Source organism: Squalius cephalus (genome assembly GCF_949319135.1).
Source record: "Squalius cephalus genome assembly, chromosome: 7".
Classification (NCBI taxonomy): Eukaryota; Metazoa; Chordata; class Actinopteri; order Cypriniformes; family Leuciscidae; genus Squalius; species Squalius cephalus.
Genome location: NC_137128.1, coordinates 43,751,987 through 43,777,562, shown reverse-complemented (window position 1 = coordinate 43,777,562; position 25,576 = coordinate 43,751,987). Strand labels below are relative to the sequence as shown.

At 38.1% G+C, this 25,576-nt stretch overlaps 1 protein-coding gene and 1 long non-coding RNA gene across 3 annotated transcripts in view; one reads left to right on the top strand and one right to left on the bottom strand.

Moving 5' to 3' along the window:
* LOC307161906 overlaps positions 1 to 25,576 on the top strand; it is a 642,191-nt gene that overhangs the window by 363,463 nt on the left and 253,152 nt on the right. The window lies entirely within an intron of this gene.
* The window catches only part of LOC307161892 (CUGBP Elav-like family member 5), a 171,877-nt gene that overhangs the window by 76,692 nt on the left and 69,609 nt on the right, over positions 1 to 25,576 (bottom strand). For both annotated transcript variants that reach the window (XM_079876837.1, XM_079876838.1), the window contains exon 3: positions 8,958 to 9,006. In XM_079876837.1, coding sequence (XP_079732963.1) covers positions 8,958 to 9,006 — 49 coding nt within the window. The remainder of the gene's footprint in view (positions 1 to 8,957; positions 9,007 to 25,576) is intronic.

The following is a 25,576-nucleotide window of genomic DNA, read 5'->3' as shown; positions in this document are numbered from 1 at the left end:
ATATCACTCAGTGTACAATTGTCTCATGTTTTGAGCAACACTACTGAACAGTACATGACCTCCACTTGGGCTGTTATCATGTAAATCTGTCCTCGAGGCCTGGCGGACTGAATGAGATCTCTAAACCCTGAGCTCAGCAAATGTGACCGTGGACCACAAAACCAGTCACATGGGTCAATTTTCTGAAATTGAGATTTATACATCATATGAAAGCAGAATAAAAATAAGCTTCCCATTGATGTATGGTTTGTTAGGATAGGACAATATTTGTCCGAGATACAACTATTGTAAATCTGGAATCTGAGGGTGAAAAAAAATCGAAACATTGAGAAAATCTCCTTTAAAGTTGTTCATTTATGTTCGCGATTGTGCTGCATTCACTCACAAAAATAAATGTTTTATATATTTACGGTTGGAAATTTACAAAATATCTTCATGGAACATGATCTTTACTTAATATCCTAATGATTTTTGGCATAAAAGAAAAATCGATAATTTTGACCCATGCAATGTATTGTTGGCTATTGCCACAAATATACCCGTGCGACATGTGACTGGTTTTGTGATCCAGGGTCACATATGAGTTCACTTCATTAAAACAGAATGATGCCAGATCGGAGCAACAGCAGTAGAAACTGTAGTCTCAATGAGGCATGAGTCGACGACAACAGCGTTACACAAACACACGCAGGCAGACACACAATCATACATCACAGAGATAATTGCATATAGGGAACGGAGCGAGCTCCACCCATACACAATGAGTAGATCCATTACACTTGTAATCAATACTCCACTACGCTTTATCACTGCACAGAGACAAATAGAGCTTTGTGATGAATGAGACGTTTGGTTAACGATCAGGTCAGGATGGTAAAGGTCAAATCTTTATGAGGATTTGGTATGATCGCAGAGCAGGGGGTGCAGGACACACATGATCGCTGACATTATTCTTTAACTACCAGAAGAGAAACTCAAGTTGCATCTACATTCAGATGCAATTACACACTAAATGCCCAAAATATAAAAAAACATTGAAAACAGTTTGCTAAAATTCTCTTGTACTTGTACCTATAATTTCTGGTAATTTTTTTTTTTTTTTTTTTTTGTGTGCCAAACTATTCTACAAGCGAGCAACTTAATTTGTTGTGCAAAATTTGTCCATGACTTCACTTTTTTTTGATACAGGTGTGTGAATGTGTTTTGCACAACCCGATCTCACGACAATTCGTACGTATTTTACGAGGTGGCTAATTCGTACAAATTCATACGACCTCACTCGTACGAATTTTTGCTAAATCGTACATATTTTACGAGTTGCCCAATTCGTATGAATTCGTACGAATGACCTACCCCTGACCCCGCCCCTAAACCTACCCATCACTGGGATTTAGACAAATCATACGAATTTGCACGAGTGAGGTCGTACGAATTTGTACTGTGAGCGAATTAGTTTCTTAATTTGTGATTCGTATATAGGATTTGTGCGCCTGCAGTGAAGAATTTAAGAAGGTGTAACTGTTGTGTTGTGTTCTACATATTTGCAATTCCTAAAAGATTTTTCTCTGTGACTTCAAAATTAATGATACACATGTGAGGCTATTCTCTACAACTACAAATTCCACTGTCACAGGTGCTCAGATGTTTTGCTTCAGGTAAACCCAGCCTGATCTACCGGCGATTTGATTTCGCCCTGCAGCTCAGGCTGGAAACCTGTACATTTATCTCTGTTGCTTCCTTTACAAATTTGCGGGAACCAATCACAAACTAGCTTATCCACCTGGCGCGCTATTGGCGGGTTTAATCCAATCCAATTCCAGAGCCGTTACGGCTCTGCTCAATTCCTTTTAACCTCTCGACGATGCTCAATGGCTTCTTTTTAGCAAACAAATCACTCGAGTGGGTGTAAATACCACAAACTTTCATCTTTTTTTTTTTTTGCACAACCTGCAAAAATCGCTCGATTCCATTGCTGCTTCTGCAAACCGCTGATCAACACGTTTGGTTACACGTTTAATGCCTGGAGTTTTCGCGTCGCTCTGCAAAGTACATCACCCGGATTGTTGGTCTGATTGGTTGAAGGATTATCCAATTGCGTACAGAGTCATTTGAACTATGGCCATTGATCACGCCTCTTATGCAGTAGAAAATACATAGCAGACTCCCCAGACTAATGTTCAATCTTAAAACATTGAGCTTGGTCTGGTGATAGCCAGACTATCATAGTTCTGTTCCTTGCACAAAACTTTGTATTGACTTTATTTTATAGGGTGGTTTTTCATTGTCCTTTTTGGAGCTTGACAGTTGTGACAGTTGTGACAGTTTATATAAGAACAGCATTGTGCATGATTTACGCAGAAGTTCATTCTGCTTGTGTGTGTCAAACAAGTAAGTGTTAAAGCACAGTCAGTGAGATGTTATTTTGGGTGCAGTGCAGGTGCTGATCGAGTAAATGTCATTTCCCAGCATAGTAGATCAGTATTGAGCTGCTAATTGACCCTTTGTTAATTATAAATAATTAGTTTAAGCTAATCTGATAATGTCCTTCATCGCTGGTTTTCTGATAAGCTATTGACAGGAACTTCCCTTCCGCCCTGGACTGCCCACCGATCTGCCAATATCAGTGACATCAGTTAGTGAAGACACTGTGCATCCAGAGTTTGGCTGAAGAACTACCAGAGGGCAACTGTGTGATCAACATTGTCTAATAGTCTTGTAGCATCAATAGTAAAACTCATTTATACACCTTTAAAGAGCAGCATGGAATGCTAGGGGACGTTCCAAATGAAAGCAAGCAATGGAATATTCATGAAGACTTTACTTTAGCGAAGGGTAAAATCAATGGTTAAAGTATCAAACCAGGGCCATTCAGAACTGAATTGAGAATGCATTTAAATTGAGGTAGTCAATTTGAATGTAAGGAAGAAAACATACAATTATTTGTAATTTAAAGAAATTCATATACACACATACTGTATATATATATATATATATATATATATATATATATATATATATATATATATATACACTCACCTAAAGGATTATTAGGAACACCTGTTCAATTTCTCATTAATGCAATAATCTAATCAACCAATCACATGGCAGTTGCTTCAATGCATTTAGGGGTGTGGTCCTGGTCAAGACAATCTCCTGAACTCCAAACTGAATGTCAGAATGGGAAAGAAAGGTGATTTAAACAATTTTGAGTGTGGCATGGTTGTTGGTGCCAGACGGGCCGGTCTGAGTATTTCACAATCTGCTCAGTTACTGGGATTTTCACGCACAACCATTTCTAGGGTTTACAAAGAATGGTGTGAAAAGGGAAAAACATCCAGTATGCGGCAGTCCTGTGGGCGAAAATGCCTTGTTGATGCTAGAGGTCAGAGGAGAATGGGCCGACTGATTCAAGCTGATAGAAGAGCAACTTTGACTGAAATAACCACTCGTTACAAGCGAGGTATGCAGCAAAGCATTTGTGAAGCCACAACACGCACAACCTTGAGGCGGATGGGCTACAACAGCAGAAGACCCCACCGGGTACCACTCATCTCCACTACAAATAGGAAAAAGAGGCTACAATTTGCATGAGCTCACCAAAATTGGACTGTTGAAGACTGGAAAAATGTTGCCTGGTCTGATGAGTCTCGATTTCTGTTGAGACATTCAGATGGTAGAGTCAGAATTTGGCGTAAACAGAATGAGAACATGGATCCATCATGCCTTGTTACCACTGTGCAGGCTGGTGGTGGTGGTGTAATGGTGTGGGGGATGTTTTCTTGGCACACTTTAGGCCCCTTAGTGCCAATTGGGCATCGTTTAAATGCCACGGCCTACCTGAGCATTGTTTCTGACCATGTCCATCCCTTTATGACCACCATGTACCCATCCTCTGATGGCTACTTCCAGCAGGATAATGCACCATGTCACAAAGCTCGAATCATTTCAAATTGGTTTCTTGAACATGACAATGAGTTCACTGTACTAAAATGGCCCCCACAGTCACCAGATCTCAACCCAATAGAGCATCTTTGGGATGTGGTGGAACGGGAGCTTCGTGCCCTGGATGTGCATCCCACAAATCTCCATCAACTGCAAGAAGCTATCCTATCAATATGGGCCAACATTTCTAAAGAATGCTTTCAGCACCTTGTTGAATCAATGCCACGTAGAATTAAGGCAGTTCTGAAGGCGAAAGAGGGTCAAACACAGTATTAGTATGGTGTTCCTAATAATCCTTTAGGTATATATATATATATATATATATATATATATATATGTAATTGATATTTTTCATTGATGCCTCGCCACAGCCAATCATGCTGCATGCTTATTGGCTCACTGACAGTTGACGAGATTAACCCCTTACTGTAGGTATTGAAATTTTGTACCGAACGACAAGAGCTTTTTTGATACTCGATGGTATCGAGGCAATTCTGTCGGTGCCTAAAAAGTATCAAACTCGATACCCAGCCCTTTTCATTTGAGCTATAACTAGAAGCATTTGCATCAGGATTAGATCCCTTTCACTTCATGAGTGTGAATTTGATTTATATTGGTCACATATCCATCCATCCATCCATCCATCCATCCATCCATCCATCCATCCATCCATCCATCCATCCGTGTGCTCATATTCATTGACAAAGTAAAAAAAAAAAAAGTTTAAACAGCTTTGAAGTTTGAATGTCTGACTCTATAATAAAAATAAAATTCAAAGTTTGTGTTTTCTTTTCTACTTAAAAACAATAGTTTTTACCCGCTCACACGTGTAGCTGTAATGTGTAAGCGTCCCAACCCACATAGATGTAAAATATGTGGAAAAGATGTGGCTACATTTCACCAGACACAATGCCAACAGCGTGCAATGCAATTTTTGCAACAAGATAATTGCCTCTCTATAGGCGTGTGCGCATGATCTCTATACTGCGAAGATGACATGTCAGCAACGTCAACTTCATCTTTGCAGCCAACACTGACTCAGAAAACACTAAAGCTGAAACTCGAAAAATTTGAATATCGTGCAAAAGTTCATTTATTTCAGTAATTCAACTTAAAAGGTGAAACTAATATATTATGTAAACTCATTACATGCAAAGTGAGATATTTCAAGCCTTTGTTTGTTATAATTTTGATGATGATGGGTTACAGTTTATTAAAATTTTGAATTCAGGGTTTGCATAAGCTGTAAGCTGTAAATTATAACAAATAAGGCTTGAAATATCTCACTTTATATGTAATGAGTCTATATAATATATTAGTTTCACCTTTTAAGTTGAATTACTGAAATAAATTAACTTTTCCACGATATTCAAATTTTTCGAGTTTCACCTGTAGTTTATTAATAAACAATTAAAATGTGTCCTTGCTATTTTTCCCCTGAAACACATTTATAATCATTAGGCTACTTTTGCCAGTGCTTTGCGGCAAACTTTATAAGTACACTTGAGCACAAGGCATATATTCCGCCCCCTAGTGGCCTAAATGAGACTTTGAGTCTCTAAAAAAAAAGTCAACAAACTGAAAAACTAAAACCAAAGCTTTCTTTATAGGTAATATGTAATGTAATCTTGTTAAAACGGATTTCATTAATTTAGTATCAAAAAAAGTATCGTTCATGAATCGGTATCGAAGTCAAGGTATCAGTATTGCAAATTTTTGAATGATACCCAGCCCTACAAATGAAATTTTAAATTTCAAATCACTAACCCCTGGTATGAGAAACCATAATAGTGATGCTCGCCCTAGCGTACACCAGTAATGAAGAGCTCACTGCATGTTCTCCACATAAGCTGCATTCAAACAAGCTTTTTTTTTTTTTTAGCTTATTCCTCATCAGACGTCCAAAGAATGAGACCTCAAATCAGGGCACAAAAGATCTCTCTAAATGGCGGCGCATCAGAGCTCAGATTTGGAGACCCATAAGCCGAGAAAGCTCTTTTGTTTGGGGCGTTAAAAGCATTTCAGTTTTTTAGACACATGCCTCTATTTTCTGCTTCGGAGTGGGCGGCAGGCGGGGGATAAACACCGTTTATGACAGAGAAGAGTGAATTTGGCCTTGTGACAGAACGCTCTCATCACAGGTTTTTGTCCATCTAAACATTACGAAATACATGGGCTGTTTCCTCTGAAAGATGGCTGTCCACGTGTAGTTTTGTGCTTTTGTATATTCACTGAATGGTGACAGGAAAGACATTTATAATGTTACAGTAAATTTCTTTTTTCAAATAAATGTTCTTTTCAACTCTATATTCATCAAAGAATACTGAAAAAGAAAAGTGTATCTTAGAAGGCATAATTATACTGTCTACCTTCTGTAACAGCCTTCATGTGCATCTGGAATCTAATTGGTTCCTGAGGAATAAAATTTCATCACATGGGTCTCAGCCAATCAGGATCCAGTTTCTCCAAAGCCTAGTGTTCAAAGTCACTATTCTTGCCTAGATTTTGTCTATTGTAATATAGATTAAATAATAAGGTAAACAAGTTACTTATTTTTAGGTGAACTAAAATTATTTACATTTCTTGCATTATTGTAAAGATTTTTTTTAGAGTTTCATCCAAACCTTCTCCACCTCTGAAATGACTTTTTTTTTCCCTAATGATGTAATCAACGTCACATGGGAGGGGAAATATATCATGATACATAATAAATAAATAGCATCATGACCTACTTTTCAACATCCCTAAGGATAAAATCAAGTCCCACCCTACATCACTTCCCACATTCAACCACTACAGATGCAAATGCACAACGCCATGATCGTGTCAGTGAGACTGAGCTGTGTGAGCTCAGAAATGTCACATCACATTGAAAACACATCACACTAATTCACGTAAAGTGTCATCTCCTCTCTGTTTGTGGTCATGCATTTTTACACATGCGGATACATGACACGTCCGTTTGCCTGCGACCTCTTGACAAACACACAGAGAAGCTACAAAGAGAGAGACAGAGAGTGTGTGAGAGAGAGAAGGCTCTACTATTATATTGATTGTGCGTTCAAGCCCGCCTCACTCCAGCTTGTATATTTAAGAAAAGCAGGCCGAGCACTGGGACCCCTGGGTCCGCCGTCACAGCAGCAGATCGAATGACTATTTTATTTACAGTCGTATGCTAATGCACTTGGCAGGAGCAGGACGAGGTCTGTGCACACATCTGCACTCAATAACCCAATCACTTTAACCAAAATGAATACCCATAATATTCAACAGACAGACTAACAGCAGAGAGAATGGAGCGGACACACTCAATGCGTTCAGAAACAATGCAATAATATATAATTCCATATTCAGCATTATCTTGTTTTCCAGTAAGAAATATCCTACAACATGCATTTACTTGAGAAGAAAAATTGTACAAAATATTAAGACTTGTTTTCAGAGAATAGACAGTATATTTTGAAAAAAAAAAAAAAAAAAAAAAAAAAGGTTTATTATTTTGAATATTATTAGCAAACATATTTGTATTTATTGTACTAAGCAGAATCCTGACATAATTTGCACAAATGTTTGGTTTCTATGTTTTATGGGGACATTTCATAGACATGTATATTCTGTCCCCTAACCTTAACTTTCTGCATTTTTACATTTTCCTCATGGGGACAAAATAATGTCCACAAAAGGAAAACGATTTTTTGGTATTGCCACCCTTGTGGACACACACACACACACACACACACACACACACACACACACACACACACACACACACACGGGGGGGGGGATGAGTCTATTTATAAATGTCTAAAATGTTATATACGAGTCTATTAAAATTATTACTTGAAATGAATTATGTAAAAAATCATTTAAATTTTAATTGACGAAGGCTTGTTTCGAACAGAGTTTTTGAACAAATCTCTTTGAATGAATGATTCAATGATACATCATTCACATGTTAACAGTCACTGGTCACCACCTACTGGTATAATAATGTAATAGATACAATATTTAGTTTCAAAGGTAATTTACTGATCGCTACCGCTACAACAGGGTTAATATCCTAGTACTTTCATTTTTTGTTTTATGTTTGCAACAAATAGCAATACTATATAGTTAAAAACACAGTTTGTGAAGCAGTTTCAAACATATAGCTTACAGGATTGCATCTCTCTCTGGATCAGCGGTAAATATTCCGGTGTGCTCGTAATTTCAAAGGTTTAATAGACATAGTGGAATCATGGTCATTTAGGAGTAAGATCGTGTGTGTGTTTGAATGGAGATCACAAACTTTTAAGGTGTGTTCACACTTGTAGTTCGGTTCGTTTCGTTTGTTTGGTTCAATTAATTTAATTTTATGAAAACAAGTATCAATATCAATGTCAAAATCAATAGCAAGCAATTTTGCTTCTCAAGCTGATTTAATTTGTTTTAAGATAAATGTATTTTTTTGCATTGTAGATAGATCACAAAGATCCAGAATGGAGGGGTCTCGAGACACAAGGTTTGCATCGTCAGATACGTAGGCTAGCCGGAAACAACAGTAAAACATATTACAGATGCTTCCATAAACATTAATATGCTCAAAATGCAACACCTGCTTCATATGATTGGTCTATAATTGTGAAATTGTTGTTACAAAGTGCAGCAAATCAAACTATTTGCAACTTGATATAGCATCTTGCATGGTGTAAGAACCTGAAAAAAAAAAACAGTGCAACAACCAAAGATCTTCCATTTGTACATTCATTACAATTAAAACGTTAAAACGCTGCATTTGTGTTCAAATTCAGCCCACAAATGTTTCCTAAATCCTGTCCTGCGCCTGTCAATTAAAAGTGCCAAAAAATCCCATCAATGAAATAAATCTAACCAAGCACAGACAACAGAGTGAGAACACTTCCAGTCAAAGCTAATATCACCGGCACACAACGACCGAAAGAGAAAGCGAGTGCGAGAGAAAGAGAAAATAAATGAGTGTGGAGCAATAAAGTGAGGTAGAAATGAAATCTCTTTACCTCCTCGACTCTCGCTGTCAGCTGGCTTCACCTGAATAGGCCGTGTCATCTGCGGGAGAGAGAGAGAGGAAGAAAGAAAGGTTAATGTGGAGGTGTAGGACAGAGACAGCCAGAGGAGCGCGCCGTCTCGCTCATGGATTCACAGCTGTCAGAGACACTGAAGCTCAGAGACGTCAACTCCCAGAAGCCCATGGGGCGCGAGAGACTGCAGCCACTCACATGAGTCATTTCAGCGTCAGGCTCGTATCATCGCTGCTTTGAGTTACACTGAGATGCTGCTGGTGCATGTGAGATCCGAAATCAGAAGACAGGAGATTTGAGAACTTTGCATAAGTCTCCTGAGTTTCAGAAGTCAGAGATCTCAATAGCCCCTTCCACACAGAGATTCTGGAAAATACACGGATAAAGTGACCCGGGATTTGATTTTGGTTCATTCACACTGCCAGTGATTTTCCGGAATCAGAGAGTGCGTTCACACACAACCCGTAAAAATCCCGTAAAGACACGTGACATCGATGTGACTTGTAATGTCTCAGCAGCGTCTTAAAGGGATACTTCACCGTTTTTTCATATTAAACTATGTTATTCCCTTAACTAAGACGAGTTGATACATCTCAGTGCGTGCACTCAATCGCTCTGGCGCGCGGCGACACTTTGATAGCACTTAGCTTAGCCCAGTTCATTCATTAGGGACCAAACAGAGATGAATTTAGAAGCGACCAAACACCTCCACGTTTTCCCTATTTAAATACAGTTACACGAGTAGTTACACAACCAAGTATGGTGACACAAAATAAAACGTGGCGCTTTTCTAAGCGGGTAAAAAGGATAACTATTATGTATGGCGGAATAGCACTTGGGACTCGGGAGCACTTCGACTCGGCGCAGTAAAAAGTCACTCCTGAAAAATCCTCTCCCCCTCACTTCTGTCATTAGAACCAATGTGACTTTTTACTGCGCCGAGTCGAAGTGCTCCCAGTGCTATGCCGCCATACATTATAGTTATCCTTTTTACCCGCTTAGAAAAGCGCCACGTTTTATTTTGTATCACCATACTTGGTTGTGTAACTACTCGTGTAACTGTATTTAAATAGGGAAAACGTGGAGGTGTTTGGTCGCTTCTAGCTTCAACTCTGTTTGGGTCCTAATGAATGTCGTTCAAACCACACAACTTTGCGATGCTGTTTGCGAATGTTCGTTAGAACTATGTTTTCGGGAAACAGCGACTCATTGAACTATGCTGATAATGACGGAACTTGCAACCAAAGTAGGCTAATGATTCTTTTGGGAAAAACACCCCTGAGTTGATATTGTTTGCTATGTTTTCCACGGTGTAAATAATCACAGTTTCAGGAGCGAGTCGGGTTTTGTACACCCTTGGAACGATCATTTAGAGGACTCACTCCCGCATTTAAATGCAGTTGCCATTCCATTCCAGTTGCTATGCATTTAACGTTTTAAACATTTTACGCAACCAATCTATTGCACTGTAGCCTATCCCAGGTCCAATGTTCTGAATGAGATGTCATGTGATTGATTCTGTTTTTGATAAATTTACTACTTTTACTTCAATTAAGACTGTTGACAAAAACACTTGAATTTGTAAATTAGTTTTATATGAAATTGAAATGGGGAAAAAGTATTCAGCATATTCCCTGTCGTTATTATTAATGTTGTCAGGTGGCACAACTGATATTCATTAGGTGGTGCAACCAAGTAACTTCTCGATTTAAACCAACAAATAATAGGTCAAAGTGAACTAAATTTCGAATAGTTGTTGTATTGAATGCATTTATTTGTATACTTGTATGATTATTTTTCTGTGTTTAAAAATGAAATTGGATCCTAAAGATACTAAATACATGGCCACTGGAATGCAATAATTATAAGTTAATATTATTAAAATACACATACTCTTGAGCTTTTCGAAGCGTCAAAGTGGTAGTCGCGTAGCTGTCAATGGAGGAACAGAAATCTCTCAGATTTCATCAAAAAGATCTTCATTTGTTTTCCATATATGAAAGAAAGTCTTATGAATTTGGAACGACATAAGGGTGAGTAATTAATGACAGAATTTTCATTTTTAGTTGAGCTATGTCTTAACTATGGCCTTTGCCATACATTAAAGGAGAACTCCGGTCAATTTTAACATTGAGCTCATTTTTGTGTACATTTGGAGTGCTGTCAATACAGAGAACAACGACAAAAATCGGTGTTGCCTACACCGAGTTATTCTATTTTTAAAATTTGCACCCTGTTGACTTCAATAGGGCAAGTAGTAAGCCTGCTTTTTAGCCTCTTAACATCCTTTAAGTGTCATTACAAGTGCACAGAAAATGTGAGTGATTCCTTCCGAGTGAACACGGGTGGATCTGACTGCAGTAGATGTTAGAGATATTAATAAAAACGAAGTTAATTCAGCCAGCGCTCATACCTTTGTTTACATTCTGTTTTCGGTGGAAGGCCATAGTAATCGATTGTCGAGTTCACGCGCATAGGTTTAGTTACCAATGATCACGCGCGTGAACTCGACAATCGATTACTATGGCCTTCCACCGAAAATAGGATGTAAACAAAGGTTGAGCGCTGGCTGAATTAACTTCGTTTTTATTAATATCTCTAACATCTACTGCAGTCAGACTCACTCGTGTTCACTCGGAAGGAATCACTCACATTTTCTGTGCACTTGTAATGACACTTAAAGGATGTTAAGAGGCTAAAAAGCAGGCTTACTACTTGCCCTATTGAAGTCAACAGGGTGCAAATTTTAAAAATAGAATAACTCGGTGTAGGCAACACCGATTTTTGTCGTTGTTCTCTGTATTGACAGCACTCCAAATGTACAAAAAAATGAGCTCAATGTTAAAATTGACCGGAGTTCTCCTTTAATCCCACTAAGCTAAATCATGATTTCAGTTGATTTTACTTAATCAGGCAGCCATACTGGTTTGTCCATTTTCTGTCCATTTGTCCAAAGGAATTTCAAGAGAAACAAAGTTGACACTTTAAAGAAACCTAATTGCGAGTTAAACAGAGCAACCTCTGAACAATGAGATTTCTTCTGAGTTCAGATGAGGTCTATCCCATCTGTTTTACCCTGCTTTGTTCCATCACTCCATCTCTGCGTGCACTGTTCGCTTCTTAATTTCCATCAAAACTTTTCTCTCTTCATAGCATTTTCTCCTCATTACGGTTCTCGCTTAAAGATGGATGTTTTTGAATTCGTTAGATGCCTTTTTCCCCGAGCACAGAGGCACAAATTCATTGTGTCTTTCATGAATACGAAGCGTGTGCTGTGATGCACAGAAAGGCCCAAACACGCACATTTGCATTTGTTTAGTGTCTGATGTGAGGAGGAAGACGAGCGTGTGAAGACGACAAGAGAGAAAGACAGTCTTACACATCTAATAAGTCGACACTGAGATGTTTTGTGCGGAGCAGCTTTAAAATCTGTAATCTGATAAGGGTGAGAATGAAAGCTGATCAGATCACGACAGCATTATGCATCCTGTACGTGACTCTCCCCTCGACAACAGGAAATCACAGAACCTCCTCAAAATCAAAGCCGACGGGCCATGGACCAGGAACACGGTATATTAAACCGGGCAAACAAGCAGGGAGACTGAATGACAGAAAGAGAGAAATAGAAGTATTAAACTTCAGTGCAAAACTCATCCAGCACCATTTGTGCTCCAGGCATGAATGACTTCTCAAAATCACATAGCTGGTTGAGGCGAGGTGTGCTGTGAATTTACTAAGTGATGGGATTTATGCCCCAGCAACCAGTCAGAACACACTAGCAACCCCATGGCAACCACCCAAAACACCCTAGTGATGCCCTAGCAACCCGTCAGAACACATGAACAACCACATAGCAACTCCCTAGCAACCACACAGAATCTCTAGAAAACCACATAGCAATGCACTATAAAACCCTTTAGACAAACCAATTGCAACAAGCCAAAATGCCCTAGTGATGCCCTAGCAACCACTGAGCAATGTGCTATGAACCACTTAGACCACAGTCAGAACACCTGAACAACTGCATAGAAACACCCTGGAAATCACCAAGCACTTTGGCAAACACGGCATTTTCCTCAGTATACAAAAATGTCGTTTTGCATGTATAATAAATTCATTAAAAAGTATTATTTAAAAAAAGCACACAAACTTACAATAAAAGAGGGGCCTGAGATGCGTATATCTAGAAACCAGAATATTACAGCAATAATATAATAATCAACCAACCTCGAGAACACCCTAGTAATCACCTAGAACACCCACAGCAAACCGCATAGAAATGTACTATAAAACACTAAAAACACCATAGCAACCATGTGACAACCACCAAAATACCCCTAGCAACCACATAGTGATGCTCTAGCAACAACACAGATCATCCTAGCGACTACATATCAACCATCCCAAAAACCTTAGCAAAGATCTAGCAACCACCCAGAAAAACTAGCAACCATATAGCAACATGGAATTAACTAGGCCACCCTGGAAACCATCTCAAACACATGAACAAATGCATAGCAACAGCCTGTTAACCACTTCAAACACATGAACAAATATATAACAACACCCTGGGAACCACCTCAGATACATGAACAAATGCATAGCAACACCACACATAAACAAATGCATAGCAACACCCTGGGAACCACATGGACAAATGCATAGCAACACCCTGGGAACCACCTCAAACACATGCACAAATAGCAACACCCTAGTAACCACATGAACAAATCAATTGCAACCACATAAACAAATGCATAGCAACACCATGGGAACCACATGAACGAATGCGTAGCAACACCATGGAAACCACCTAGCACTATGGCAAACACCACATTTTCCTCAGTAAATATAAACATGCATTTTTAATGTACAATTACTTAATTATAACTTAACAAAAGCCAATTACAAAAACAGAAGAACAAAAATAAACAATTACGAATAAAAACAATGAATATTCAACCTAATTTGCAAATAAAAAAAATATTATACAACATTAGTTGAATGTAAAAGCAATAGCAATTACTGGCAAGGAAAAAAGGGGAGGGCGAGGAGAGCAGGAGCGAGCTAAAGCTGTACAGTGAAAAAAATGAAGATGTACAGAGAGACGGGTACAGCAGGTGAGTTGTGTGGTTGCCCGTGGCGACATCGCTGTGGCAGTGGTGATGAAAGACTCTCCTGTATGGAGTTGTCACGGCGACGGCACACGGGGGGGGGGGGGGGGGTGCGTGGCAACAGGAAGCAGCGGGTGAGACGGGCCACAGTCACGTCAGGAAGTCAACATCGGCGCTAATGGGGACCTATCGCTCACTTAGGAGACGAGCCGTACAGGAGCGATGCACAATAAAACCCTGCACGCCTACGCAGATCTCAAAAAGGGTTTGATTCTCACAAAAAAATAAAATAAATTCTACATCCCAAAAACAGGATTGCTTTCATTTCACTTACACACTCGCCAATGGGAGGTGAATTGAGAAAATTGAGGCGTTTTTCCTTTCCATTTGCAGCACACAGCACAGGTTATGGTGTCAATGGCAGCATCATGTATTATGCAGGCTACATGTGCAAGGTCTTACTTCCCACTTCTCAAGTCGCAATTAGGAGCATTTCACATTCAAGAGCTTTGTGCATGTTACACCGCTACAATGCATGCAGTCGAGTGAATACAAAATATTTCTGAGGGTGTTTACATGACAGCGATGTAACAAAAACAGAAACGTTTTTTGTAACACGGATCCATGAAACCGACTAAAAACGCTGTATTATGCTGCCAGGCCAGTAGATGGCGATGCCACAAGAAAAGCTATGCGCCTATAGACTGAACACGTAATACGTATGCGCATGACGTCACCGTTTTCACGAATTCGCGTTTTTGTAGTTTACGCGGAGACGATAATGGTATCGATTTCAAAAACTTGCACTTTGAAACCCGTTTTCAAAAGCTTGCATTTTCAGGCCCCCAAAACGTTGTTGTCGTGTAAATGAACAGCCAAAACGTATAAAAACTTTTCCGTGTTTAATTGAAATTTATTTACCAGCGGTGCTTGTTGTTTAGGTATTAAAGCTTTACATGCACACATATATGTTTATAACTAACAAAAATCAGCTTATTGATATAACCCACTTTACCTTCAAACCAATAACCAAAAATGCAACAAAACCATTTTTACTAGATAAAAAATAAAATAAATTACTTATCACAAGTTAATCATTCATACATCCGACGATGACTGCATTTGTTATGTGAAAATGGTTTAACGCGTTTACATGACCACACATGTCGTCGCTTTAATTAAGTAATTAATTCTTTCCCCGCCATTGATGGAATTTTCCAGCTTTCTGTGTTTTCACTGTTATACGGTAGGGGGCGCTATTACGCATCTTCTGAAAGAGTGCAGAATCTCCTGATCAAAACAAGAACAAAAAAGGAGCAGAAACAAACGATAAAATAATTGCTTATGCATGTGCAAAGAGGTTTTGTTCTTTCTTTTGATATATTGCATGTTCAGATATTCATACAACAAAAGATTCTGGGGACCTTGAAAGTTTTGTGAAAATGATCAAAAATTGCTGGCGGAGGCTGTTTTTTTTTTTTTTTTTTTTAAATGCTGGCGGGGAAAAAAAGCATAATTGGTTTAAGATTGTGCATGTAAATGCTTACTAATTAAAGTAGTCTGAATTGCATTTGATTTGTTAAAATGGCAAATGGTTAAAATGCTAAGCTTCTGAAAAAATACTTGCAAATATGCAAGTCATTTTGAAACCAGTTTGATAAAGGACCAGCTCTGATTGGTCAACAGAACCTTAGTCTGTTGTGATTGGTCGACTGCTTACAGCAAGTATTAGAAACCAAACAACCATTATTAAATCTGAATTTCAGCTCCGGATCTTCCTCAGCACTCTGATACACATTGATACGAACAGTAACGATGGTATTGGGTTTTATCGTATCAATTCTCATCCAAAACCGTATCAGTCCTCATCCTTTAGAAGTGCATAAAATGGATTTGTTTTGGCAATGCGTTCCTATATGTCCATAAACATGGCAATACTATGGTATTTTTTGTAAGAAGAGGGTTTAATAGTTGTAAACAGAAGAACATTTCAGAGAACTGCTCAATAAACCACAAATTTGTCCAAAAAGAAACAGCACTGAAGACTGCAATGTCTCAACCACAGACAACAATATCACAGAACAGAATCACACAGGGGACAGATTCGAACCCCACACTGCCAGACATCTTGTCTACGATTCATATCGTTTCACAATATATATTACAGTAACATTATCTTCAATGTACAGCCTGTTACCACCAAACTGCTCCCACGTGAAGCTGCTCGACATTTTCTCAGACATGTCAGCGCTCAATTATGCTTTATGGTGCTCATTTTATAATAATAAATGTCATAAAAGTGCTGTCATAAAGACAAACGATCCACCTGTCTGCACACACACATGCTATAGTAAATACATAAATCTGGATGCATATAGTGTTTATTCTCATGCTCTACTGTACTTACAGCTGCCCTGAAGAACTGATGAGTGCAGCACATTTCTGGGCAAAAACACTGACACCACATCATTTATACAGGACTTCCACTTTACGGAATCCCTGTTTACAAATGCTTTTCCTGTGAGCGAGGGATGACACACACACACACACACACACATACACACACACACACACACACACATTGTGTTTCGTGTTTTATGGGGACTTTCCATATACATAATGATTTTTATACCGTACAAATTGTATATTCCATCACCTTACACTTTCCCTACTCCTAAACCTACATCACAGGAAACTTTGTGCATTTTCACATTTTCAAAAAATAAAAATACTTTATTTTTATACCAGATTTACAAAAGAGAATGTCCCTAAAGGGAGGTTTTTTGGAGATTTTGGTCACTTCTGGGTACAAATTTGTTCCCAAAGTACAGTTAAGTAGGTACACACACACACACACACACACACACACACACACACACACACACAGTCCCCAGACAAGGATTTAATATATTGCCATCTTTGCCATGCGTTTAATGCGTTTACTGTACATTTAGTATCATTACTTTTAGTTTAATTTACTATGAATAATCTGAACACATTTGGGTAGAAATTCATGACAGTAAATGAACAGTCGATGAGCTGAATAGATCAAATTATTGATGACAATGACGTAATCATCTCTTAAACCCCCGCCTTCGCTTATATAATGAGATGTAGCGCATAGACGCACACATTAGAGCACACACACTTGGATGCTTGTACACACTCTGGTGTGAGGATGCACAGGTGAGAGTGAGTTGCGGGTCACGGCGTGGGTCGCTCATCATCGAGGGACGTCCTGTGAGCGGTGACCCCTCACGCCTGCTAGGAAACCACTCATTTTAATGTCTCTAGAGCAGGCTGATAACCTATTAGCATTTCACTGCTGGTTACACTTTCAGAACAACACACACACACAGGGCTGTGTTATCCAGCAGGATGCTAAAATGTAATGTGGCAGTACCGTGATACAGTGACGGAAATATCGCGGTATACTGACTTAAGTAAACCCTTATAAGCTGAATATAATCAAATAATGTATGTCCTCAATGCAATTAATCTCTCAAAAAGGTGATAAAATTTACAAAATATATGACGCTGGACCACAAAACCAGTCACATGGTTAATTTTTTTTTAAATTGAGATGTATACATAACCTGAAAGCTGAATAAATAAGCTTTTCATTGATGTATGGTTTGTTAGGATATAATAATATTTGGTCGAGATACAACTATTGAAAATCTGGAATCAGAAGATGCAAAAAAAATCGAAACATTGAGAAAATCGTCTTTAAAGTTGTTCATTTATGTTCACGATTGTGCTGCATTCACTCACAAAAATAAATGTTTTATATATTTACGATAGGAAATTTACTAAATATCTTCATGGAACATGATCTTTACTTAATATCCTAATGATTTTTGGCATAAAAGAAAAATCGATAATTTTGACCCATACAATGTATTGTTGGCTATTGCCACAAATATACCCGTGCGACATGTGACTGGTGACGTGATCCAGGGTCACATTTTGTTGTTGTTGTTAACTAGTTGCAAGTGGCCATGTAACTAAAAATGGTCTTGCTTTCCATCAATAATTTCAACTGAAGAAAATGTAAGCATTACTGTGACTGTGCAGCAGGTTTTCAGCTTCTATAAGCAAAGTTTATGTTGGAAAGATAATACAATACAGTATATTAACAACACAATACAGACTACTAATTCAATCTTTCAACTTTCTATTTATCAAAGAATGAATAAAAAAGAGTAGGAGGATCATGTGACACTGATGTGTGCTGAATATTCAGCTTTGATCACAGGAATAAATTACATTTTAAAATATATTCAAATACAAAACAGATGAACTGTAAAAATATTTCACAATATTATGTCTTTACAGTATTTTTGATCAAATAAATGCAGCCTTGGTGAGCCGTAGAGACTTCTTTAATTAAAAAAAAAAATCTTACAGACAGAATACTGGCAACTGTTTTCTTCCCCCCGAACAGTATGCAGTGTGCAGTGATAAACATTTCATAAAATCTTACCAAAGCATGTTTTTGAAGTATAGCATAGTGTACAAAAGACTCAAGTGGATGTTCAGTGGAGAGATGCATTATCTTGTTATTTAGAGAGTGAAATGAAGAACGCTATGAGGAATAAACAACTCGCCATCTGTCACAAGTACACGTAACCTGAATATTTACACACACACACACACACACACACACACACACACACACACACACACACACACACACACACACACACACACACACACACACACACACACACACACACACACACACACACCTTAAAAATGCACTAATATAGAATTGTTTCTCCAACTCTGTCTTTGTCTAGAGAACATGATGATGTCTGTCAGTAAATGGTTCACGACTGATCCCTGAAGGAATAATCAGGCTGATCTTATAGCCGACAGAGCATCTGTGGACTATGGTTGACCACAAACAATAAAGAGAAATGCATTTACAGTGGAAATCAAGCAGACAAGCAGACGAAGCAGAAATGTGAAGCTTGTATATATGTTAATGGATTATTCAGTAAAAACTGTTTGTTATTTGAGCTGTAAAACCAGCATGAAATCAAAATGGTCAATTCTTGTTTCTTTATGGAATATTGCTGTAATGATTTCTCCATGCACATTTTTATTATCATGTGCCTCGTAATCTTTAATCCAAATATCTTCCCATCCCTCTTGCAGCATCTCTTCTCTTCTCTGATGAAGAGGGCGGGGCAACCTGTCACTCACACCAGATCCACCAATAGCAAACCACAACCATTCAATTAATTCCTGATGGACAAAATCAAGTTCAGTCCTATTTATGTTCTTGTTCCAGAAGCCGTTTCACTCGGATATACAGTGTGTCACAACAGGGAAGAAAAGACAATCGCAACTTCGAATTTAAATCATTCTTCTACATGGATAACATGATCATGTAAAGTTGAAGAAATTGAAGAACAAGTCAAAATGTCTTTTTTGGAAAAATACACGAGGACGAGTAAATAATGACCAGATTTTCATTTTTGGTGAACTAGCGCTTTAAGCCATCCACTGCAAAGTGCTGCGTCCCCCTCACTCATCTGTCATGAATACAGCGGATCAATGCGAGGGTCTTGGCTTCAAAAGGTCAGCCATTCAATCGCACCTGCTATTGTGTGGCCTCTGGTTGTAGCGCACTGCGCCGCTAAGTAGAATTAATGGACGTATTGATTGCGCTCCACACAACTCAGATTGAACAGGGTGAGAGGAGCTCTCGGTGAGCCGGCGGCCACTGAAAGACGTCCGAGACCTCAGACTCACTCAGTGAAAAGACTTTATTTAGATAACACCGCAGCACCATTGATTAAAGCCGATGGTTGGAAGCAAAGGTGAGGCTGTTGTGTGGGTTAGCGAAGGATTGAAGATTGACGCAAAAAAAAAAGGAGCTAATCTGAAATCATGAGGGTCTGAAAGTCTTCCAGAATGGAGCACTTACTTTCAAACTGCGCTCGATCACATTTTATCGGGGACTTTTGTTCATGATTAATCCTTAGAAGCAAGTTGTCGGTGTTGTATCAAATCCTGTCAAGCTGTTTGTAATGCATTATCAAAAAGCCTTAACAGTATTTCAGTGGTGCTAACTTGGAATACTGGATTGTGAATGGTCGATTATTTTTGATTAATGACCATAGAAAAACTCCATTCAATTTCTTCATAGGGAAATTGATTTTAAACGATAACTTATAAATCTTTAAAGGCAGACATACTGTGAGCTACAAGGTTGTTAATCGATGGTATTTGCTTCTGTTGAAGCCGCCGCCCCGCATTATTTCAGCTTAGTTTTTAAAATAATCATGTTAAACAGTGGAATTCCTGGTGAAAAACTACATTACCCATGATGCTGTACAGAAAATTCCACCAATCAATCAGAGTCGAAAAAAGTAACACATGCCAAAATAACTCTTTAGGTCCGCCCACTCCCATGAAGCACTGCGAATGACGTAATCAGTCATTCTCTACACTCAAAATACTGAAATGTTTGTATACAGTGCTATGCATAAGTTTAGACACCCATACTAAAGTTGACTAAAAAGAGGAATAAAAAATCATCTTTTGGAAACTGAACTTAATGCCTTAATTTAAAAAATTAGGAAAAATCCAACCTTTAAGGACACCAATTTTCTTTGTGAATGAATAATGTATCGTAAATAAATAAATGTTCTTCCTTAAAATACATGGTGCATAAGTGAGTACACCCCTATGTTAAATTCCCATAGAGGCAGGCAGATTTTTTTTTTTTTTTTTTTTTTTTTTTTAGGATACTATGCATCCTGATAAAGTTCCCTTGGCCTTTGGAATTAAAATAGCCCCACATCATCACATAGCCTTCACCATACCTAGAGATTGGCATGGTTTTATTTCAGTTAGCCTAATAGCTAGTTTGATTTGCATTGAGAGATGATCTTATGGAAAGTACCCCATGCCAATCTCTACTGTAGGTATGGTGAAGGCTATGTGATGATGTGGGGCTATTTTAATTCCAAAGGCCAAGGGAACTTTATCAGGATGCATAGTATCCTAAAAAAAAATAAAAAAAAAATACTTAAAAATAAAAATCTGCCTGCCTCGATGGGAATTTAACATAGGGGTGTCCAAACTTATGCACCCTGTTGCTTATGGCTGAATTTGTTTGCCTATTTATTGGCTTATTTATTTGATTAAAAAAATACAGTAAAAACAGTTATATTTTGAAATATTATTACAAATTAAAAGAACTGTTTTCTGTTTGAATATACAGTAAAATGTAATTTATTCCTGTGATCAAAGCTGAGTTTTCAGCATCATTACTCAAGTCTTCAGTGTCACATGATCCTTCACAAATCATTGTAATATGATTTGCAGCTCAAGAAACATTTCTGATTACTATCAATGTTGAAAACAGTTGCGCTGAATAATATTTTGTGGAAACCATAATGCATTTTTTTTTCAGGATTCCGTGATAAATAGAAAGTTAAAAAGAACAGCATTTATTTGAAATTGTCTTGCACTTTTGATCAATTTAACGGATCCTTGCTGAATAAAAGTATAAAAAAATCTTACAGACCCAAATCTTGTGAATGGCATTATACATATATAAGCACTTTGGTTTCAGGAGCTCATTATAGGTGTTAGTGACAGCACTGGACTCACAGTAATAGACAGGTGTGTGTGTATTTCCATGCTCATGTGATCTGCTGACATCAACACCAACACTAGCTGTAGGCGAGCGAGTCGCTCTCTAGATTTCTTCTTCTCTCATTCTCTGTCTCTGTGTTTCTCCCTCAAGGCTCAGCTAAAACACATCCTGCTCTGCTCCAAAATAAAATCAATACAACAGAAGCGCACACACACACACACACACACACACAGAAGATGACTGCATGTGACTGCAGGCAACAACAACATACTCCTCTAATCCAGGTCACACACTCCGAAGGAGAGAGTTAATGAAGAGAAAGACAGCCCATAGGAGAAATACACATAAAAGTAGCTTTCAGATTACATTGTTTATTTTCTCTCGATTGTATCTCCTAGAAAATTATAATAAAAATTGTTTTGCAGATGTTGCTCCTCAGAAAAACATCCCATTATTCACCCAAATGTGTCTCCTCTGGAGTTTCAGGATTTGCCAAGATGCTACATTCTGCAATCAAAGACCTCAATATGAACTCAACAAATTGTCTCATTTTAGTTCCTTTAAGGAATTTTAAGAGAAACATCTGATACTTCAAAAGAAAAAATAATGGAAGCTATATGAAAGAGCAACATCTAAGCAATAAAATTCCTCACTCACACACACATGACAAGACTGAGGTAGAGCGAAATCAAGGCAAACTGGTGGGATTGAAGAAGGGAAGAGGAAATGAGAAGGGACGAGAGACTAGATAGTAGTTTGAGGCGAACAGCGAACGAAGGCCAGCTCCTACACAATGAAAAGTGTTTTACACCAGATTTGATATTCACACTTCTGTAAGACTCAGCACAGAGAAATGTCTACATAGCAGAATGGAGAATAGCCCGGGGAAGAGCTTCTGCTGCGCTGCAGATCTGCTTGTTTGTACTCTCACCGTGTTAATTCGCCTTTGCTCTGCGCACAGCTTCCTCCTCGGCTCGTGTGCAAGTCAAACAGGGCCGTGAATGCATGAGACATTATGAGTGTGTGTTTTAACTGTGGAAGATGGAGATGAGGAGGCGACACTGGAGGGATGGTTCACCCAAAAATGGTTCACCTCATGCTGGTCGAACCCCATGTGGATGATGGATGGATAGATGGAAAAAATGACAGACGGATGGATAGATGGATGGATGGATGGATGGATGGATGGATGGATGGATGGATGGATGGATGGAAAGAATGACAGACGGATGGATAGACAGATGGAAAAAATTACGGATGGATGGATGAAAAAAATGAAAGACGGATGGATGGATGGATGGATGGATGGATAGATGGATGATGGATGGAAATAATGACAGACGGATGGATGGATGGATGGATGGATGGATAGATGGATGGAAAGAATGACAGATGGATGGATAGATAGATGAATGTATTGACAGATACAGTAGATAGATGGATGGATGGATAGATAAAAGAATGATAGAACGATAGAACGATAGAACGATAGAACGATAGATAGATAGATAGATAGATAGATAGATAGATAGATAGATAGATAGATAGATAGATAGATAGATAGATAGATAGATAGATAGATAGAATTATGGTTGGTTGGATTGATAGATGATAGAATGATCGATGGATAGATAGATAGATAGATAGATAGATAGATAGATAGATAGATAGATAGATAGATAGATAGATAGATAGATAGATAGATAGATAGATGGAATAACGGATAGATGGAATAACAGATGTAATGACGGATGAATGGACGCAGTTTCCTTGGGCTTCAGTGACAGAGCGCATGCTTTGGCTTCAGGCTTATGCATATGTGTTTGCATTTAAACAGCACAGCTGTCACTGAGAATTACATCCCCTCACCGAGATATGACAGCTGTGATGTGAGAGGACGAGTCGAATCGAGAGAGAGAGAGAGAGAGAGACGGGTTACACTCATTCACACTCACCCCTGTTTACACCCGTGACGAGAACTAGAGCAGAACGCCTTCCCTGACATCTATCTGCTGATAATAAAAACTGATTGTTTATTAATAACCACACCTGCATTTCCAGAAAGATGTACAAGACCAATCACTATTCTGCATGCAAACAAATGTGAATATGCAAACTGCAATATCCGTATGCAAATATTACAATAATGACATCACTTTCATATACATTTTGCATGCTGCACGTTCTGTGTGTGAATGAGAAGTGGATGAGGCATTTTCAAAGTGTTACATTTAAAGCAAGACACTACAGGTGAACAGGGTTTAACTATTAGCAATCACCATACTTCCCAAGTTGAGTAATCACAGTACATTAATAAAACTGTATTGTATTGCAAGTTTTCTGAAATGTCAAATATGCAAACCAACTGTCTAAAGGAATAGTTCACTTCAAAATGAAACTTAATCATTTACTCAAGTTGTTTCAAACCTGTATGACTTTCTTACTTCGGCTGAACACAAAAGAAGATATTCTGAAGAATTTTTAGTAACCAAACAGTTTATGTAAATATATATATATATATATATATATATACATACATATACATGTATATATGAAGAGTTCAGATGCAAAAGCCTCTAAATGCCGTCTGAAATTTTCTTCTAGAATGATTATTTTTATCAAGCTTGTATCTTTCATTTAAATAATTTCACTTAAATGGCAATGCAAATGACCTATTAATTGTCATTTAAGTGAAATTACTGAACTTAAATATACAAGCTTTATAAAAATGATCATTCTAGAAGAAAATTTCAGACGGCACTTAGAGGCTTTTGCATCTGAACTCTTCATATATATATATATATATTTATTTATTTATTTATTTTTTAATAAAATATCATAGTATATCATAGTATTTTGTTTTCCTATGGAAGTCAATGGGGTCCATCAACTGTCTGGTTACCGACATTCTTCAAAATATCTTCTTTTGTGTTCAGCAGAAGAAATAAACTCATACGGGTTTGAAACAACTTTAGTAAATGATGACAATTTTAATTTTTAAAGGGGTGGTTGATTATGATTTCACTTTTCTAACTTTAGTTAGTGTGTAATGTTGCTGTTTGAGCATAAACAACATCTGCAAAGTTACAACGCTCAAAGTTCAAAGCAAAGGGAGATATTTGCTTTTAAAGAAATTACTTTTTAAGGACTACAACAAACGGCTGGTAGAGACTACACCACATTCCTCCCGGGTTAGTGACATCACCAACCCTAAAATTTACATAAACCCCGCCCCCTGAACACGATTTATAGATTATCAAGACAGAATATGCTAATCAATGACTAGAAGATAACTACACATAAGCTTCATAAATTCACCAAACAACCATTCAGAAATGTTGTCTACATGTTGTCACTTCTTCTTGAGTCTCTCCATCATTGTCTGAATCCGGTTTGAACATAAAAGGTTAAAAGTTTTAGAAATTTTCAGTGCATGTCTGTGTGAGTTAAAAGGACACAAGCTTTTGAAGCTCCGCCCCCTGTGCCGAGAGCAGCAGCTCATTTGCATTTAAAGGAACAGACACAAAACGGTGCGTTTTTGCTCACCCTCAAAAAGTGACAACTTTAACATGCTATATAAAAATATCTGTGGGGTATTTTGAGCTAAAACTTCACACACACACTCAGGGGACATCAAAGACTTATTTTACACCTTGTGAAAAGGGCATTATACCACCCCTTTAAGTGAACTATTCCTTTAAATATGCATTCATTAGATAAACCTAAACATTGGATAAAGCCAGGTGCAAAATTCTTGTTTCATTTTGCCATAGAGGTAAAGATTTTTACAGAGGAGATTTTAGATATCTCCGGTTATCACTCAAATATCTGAAAAACTGGCACTGTCCCCAGATTCTCACATCTAG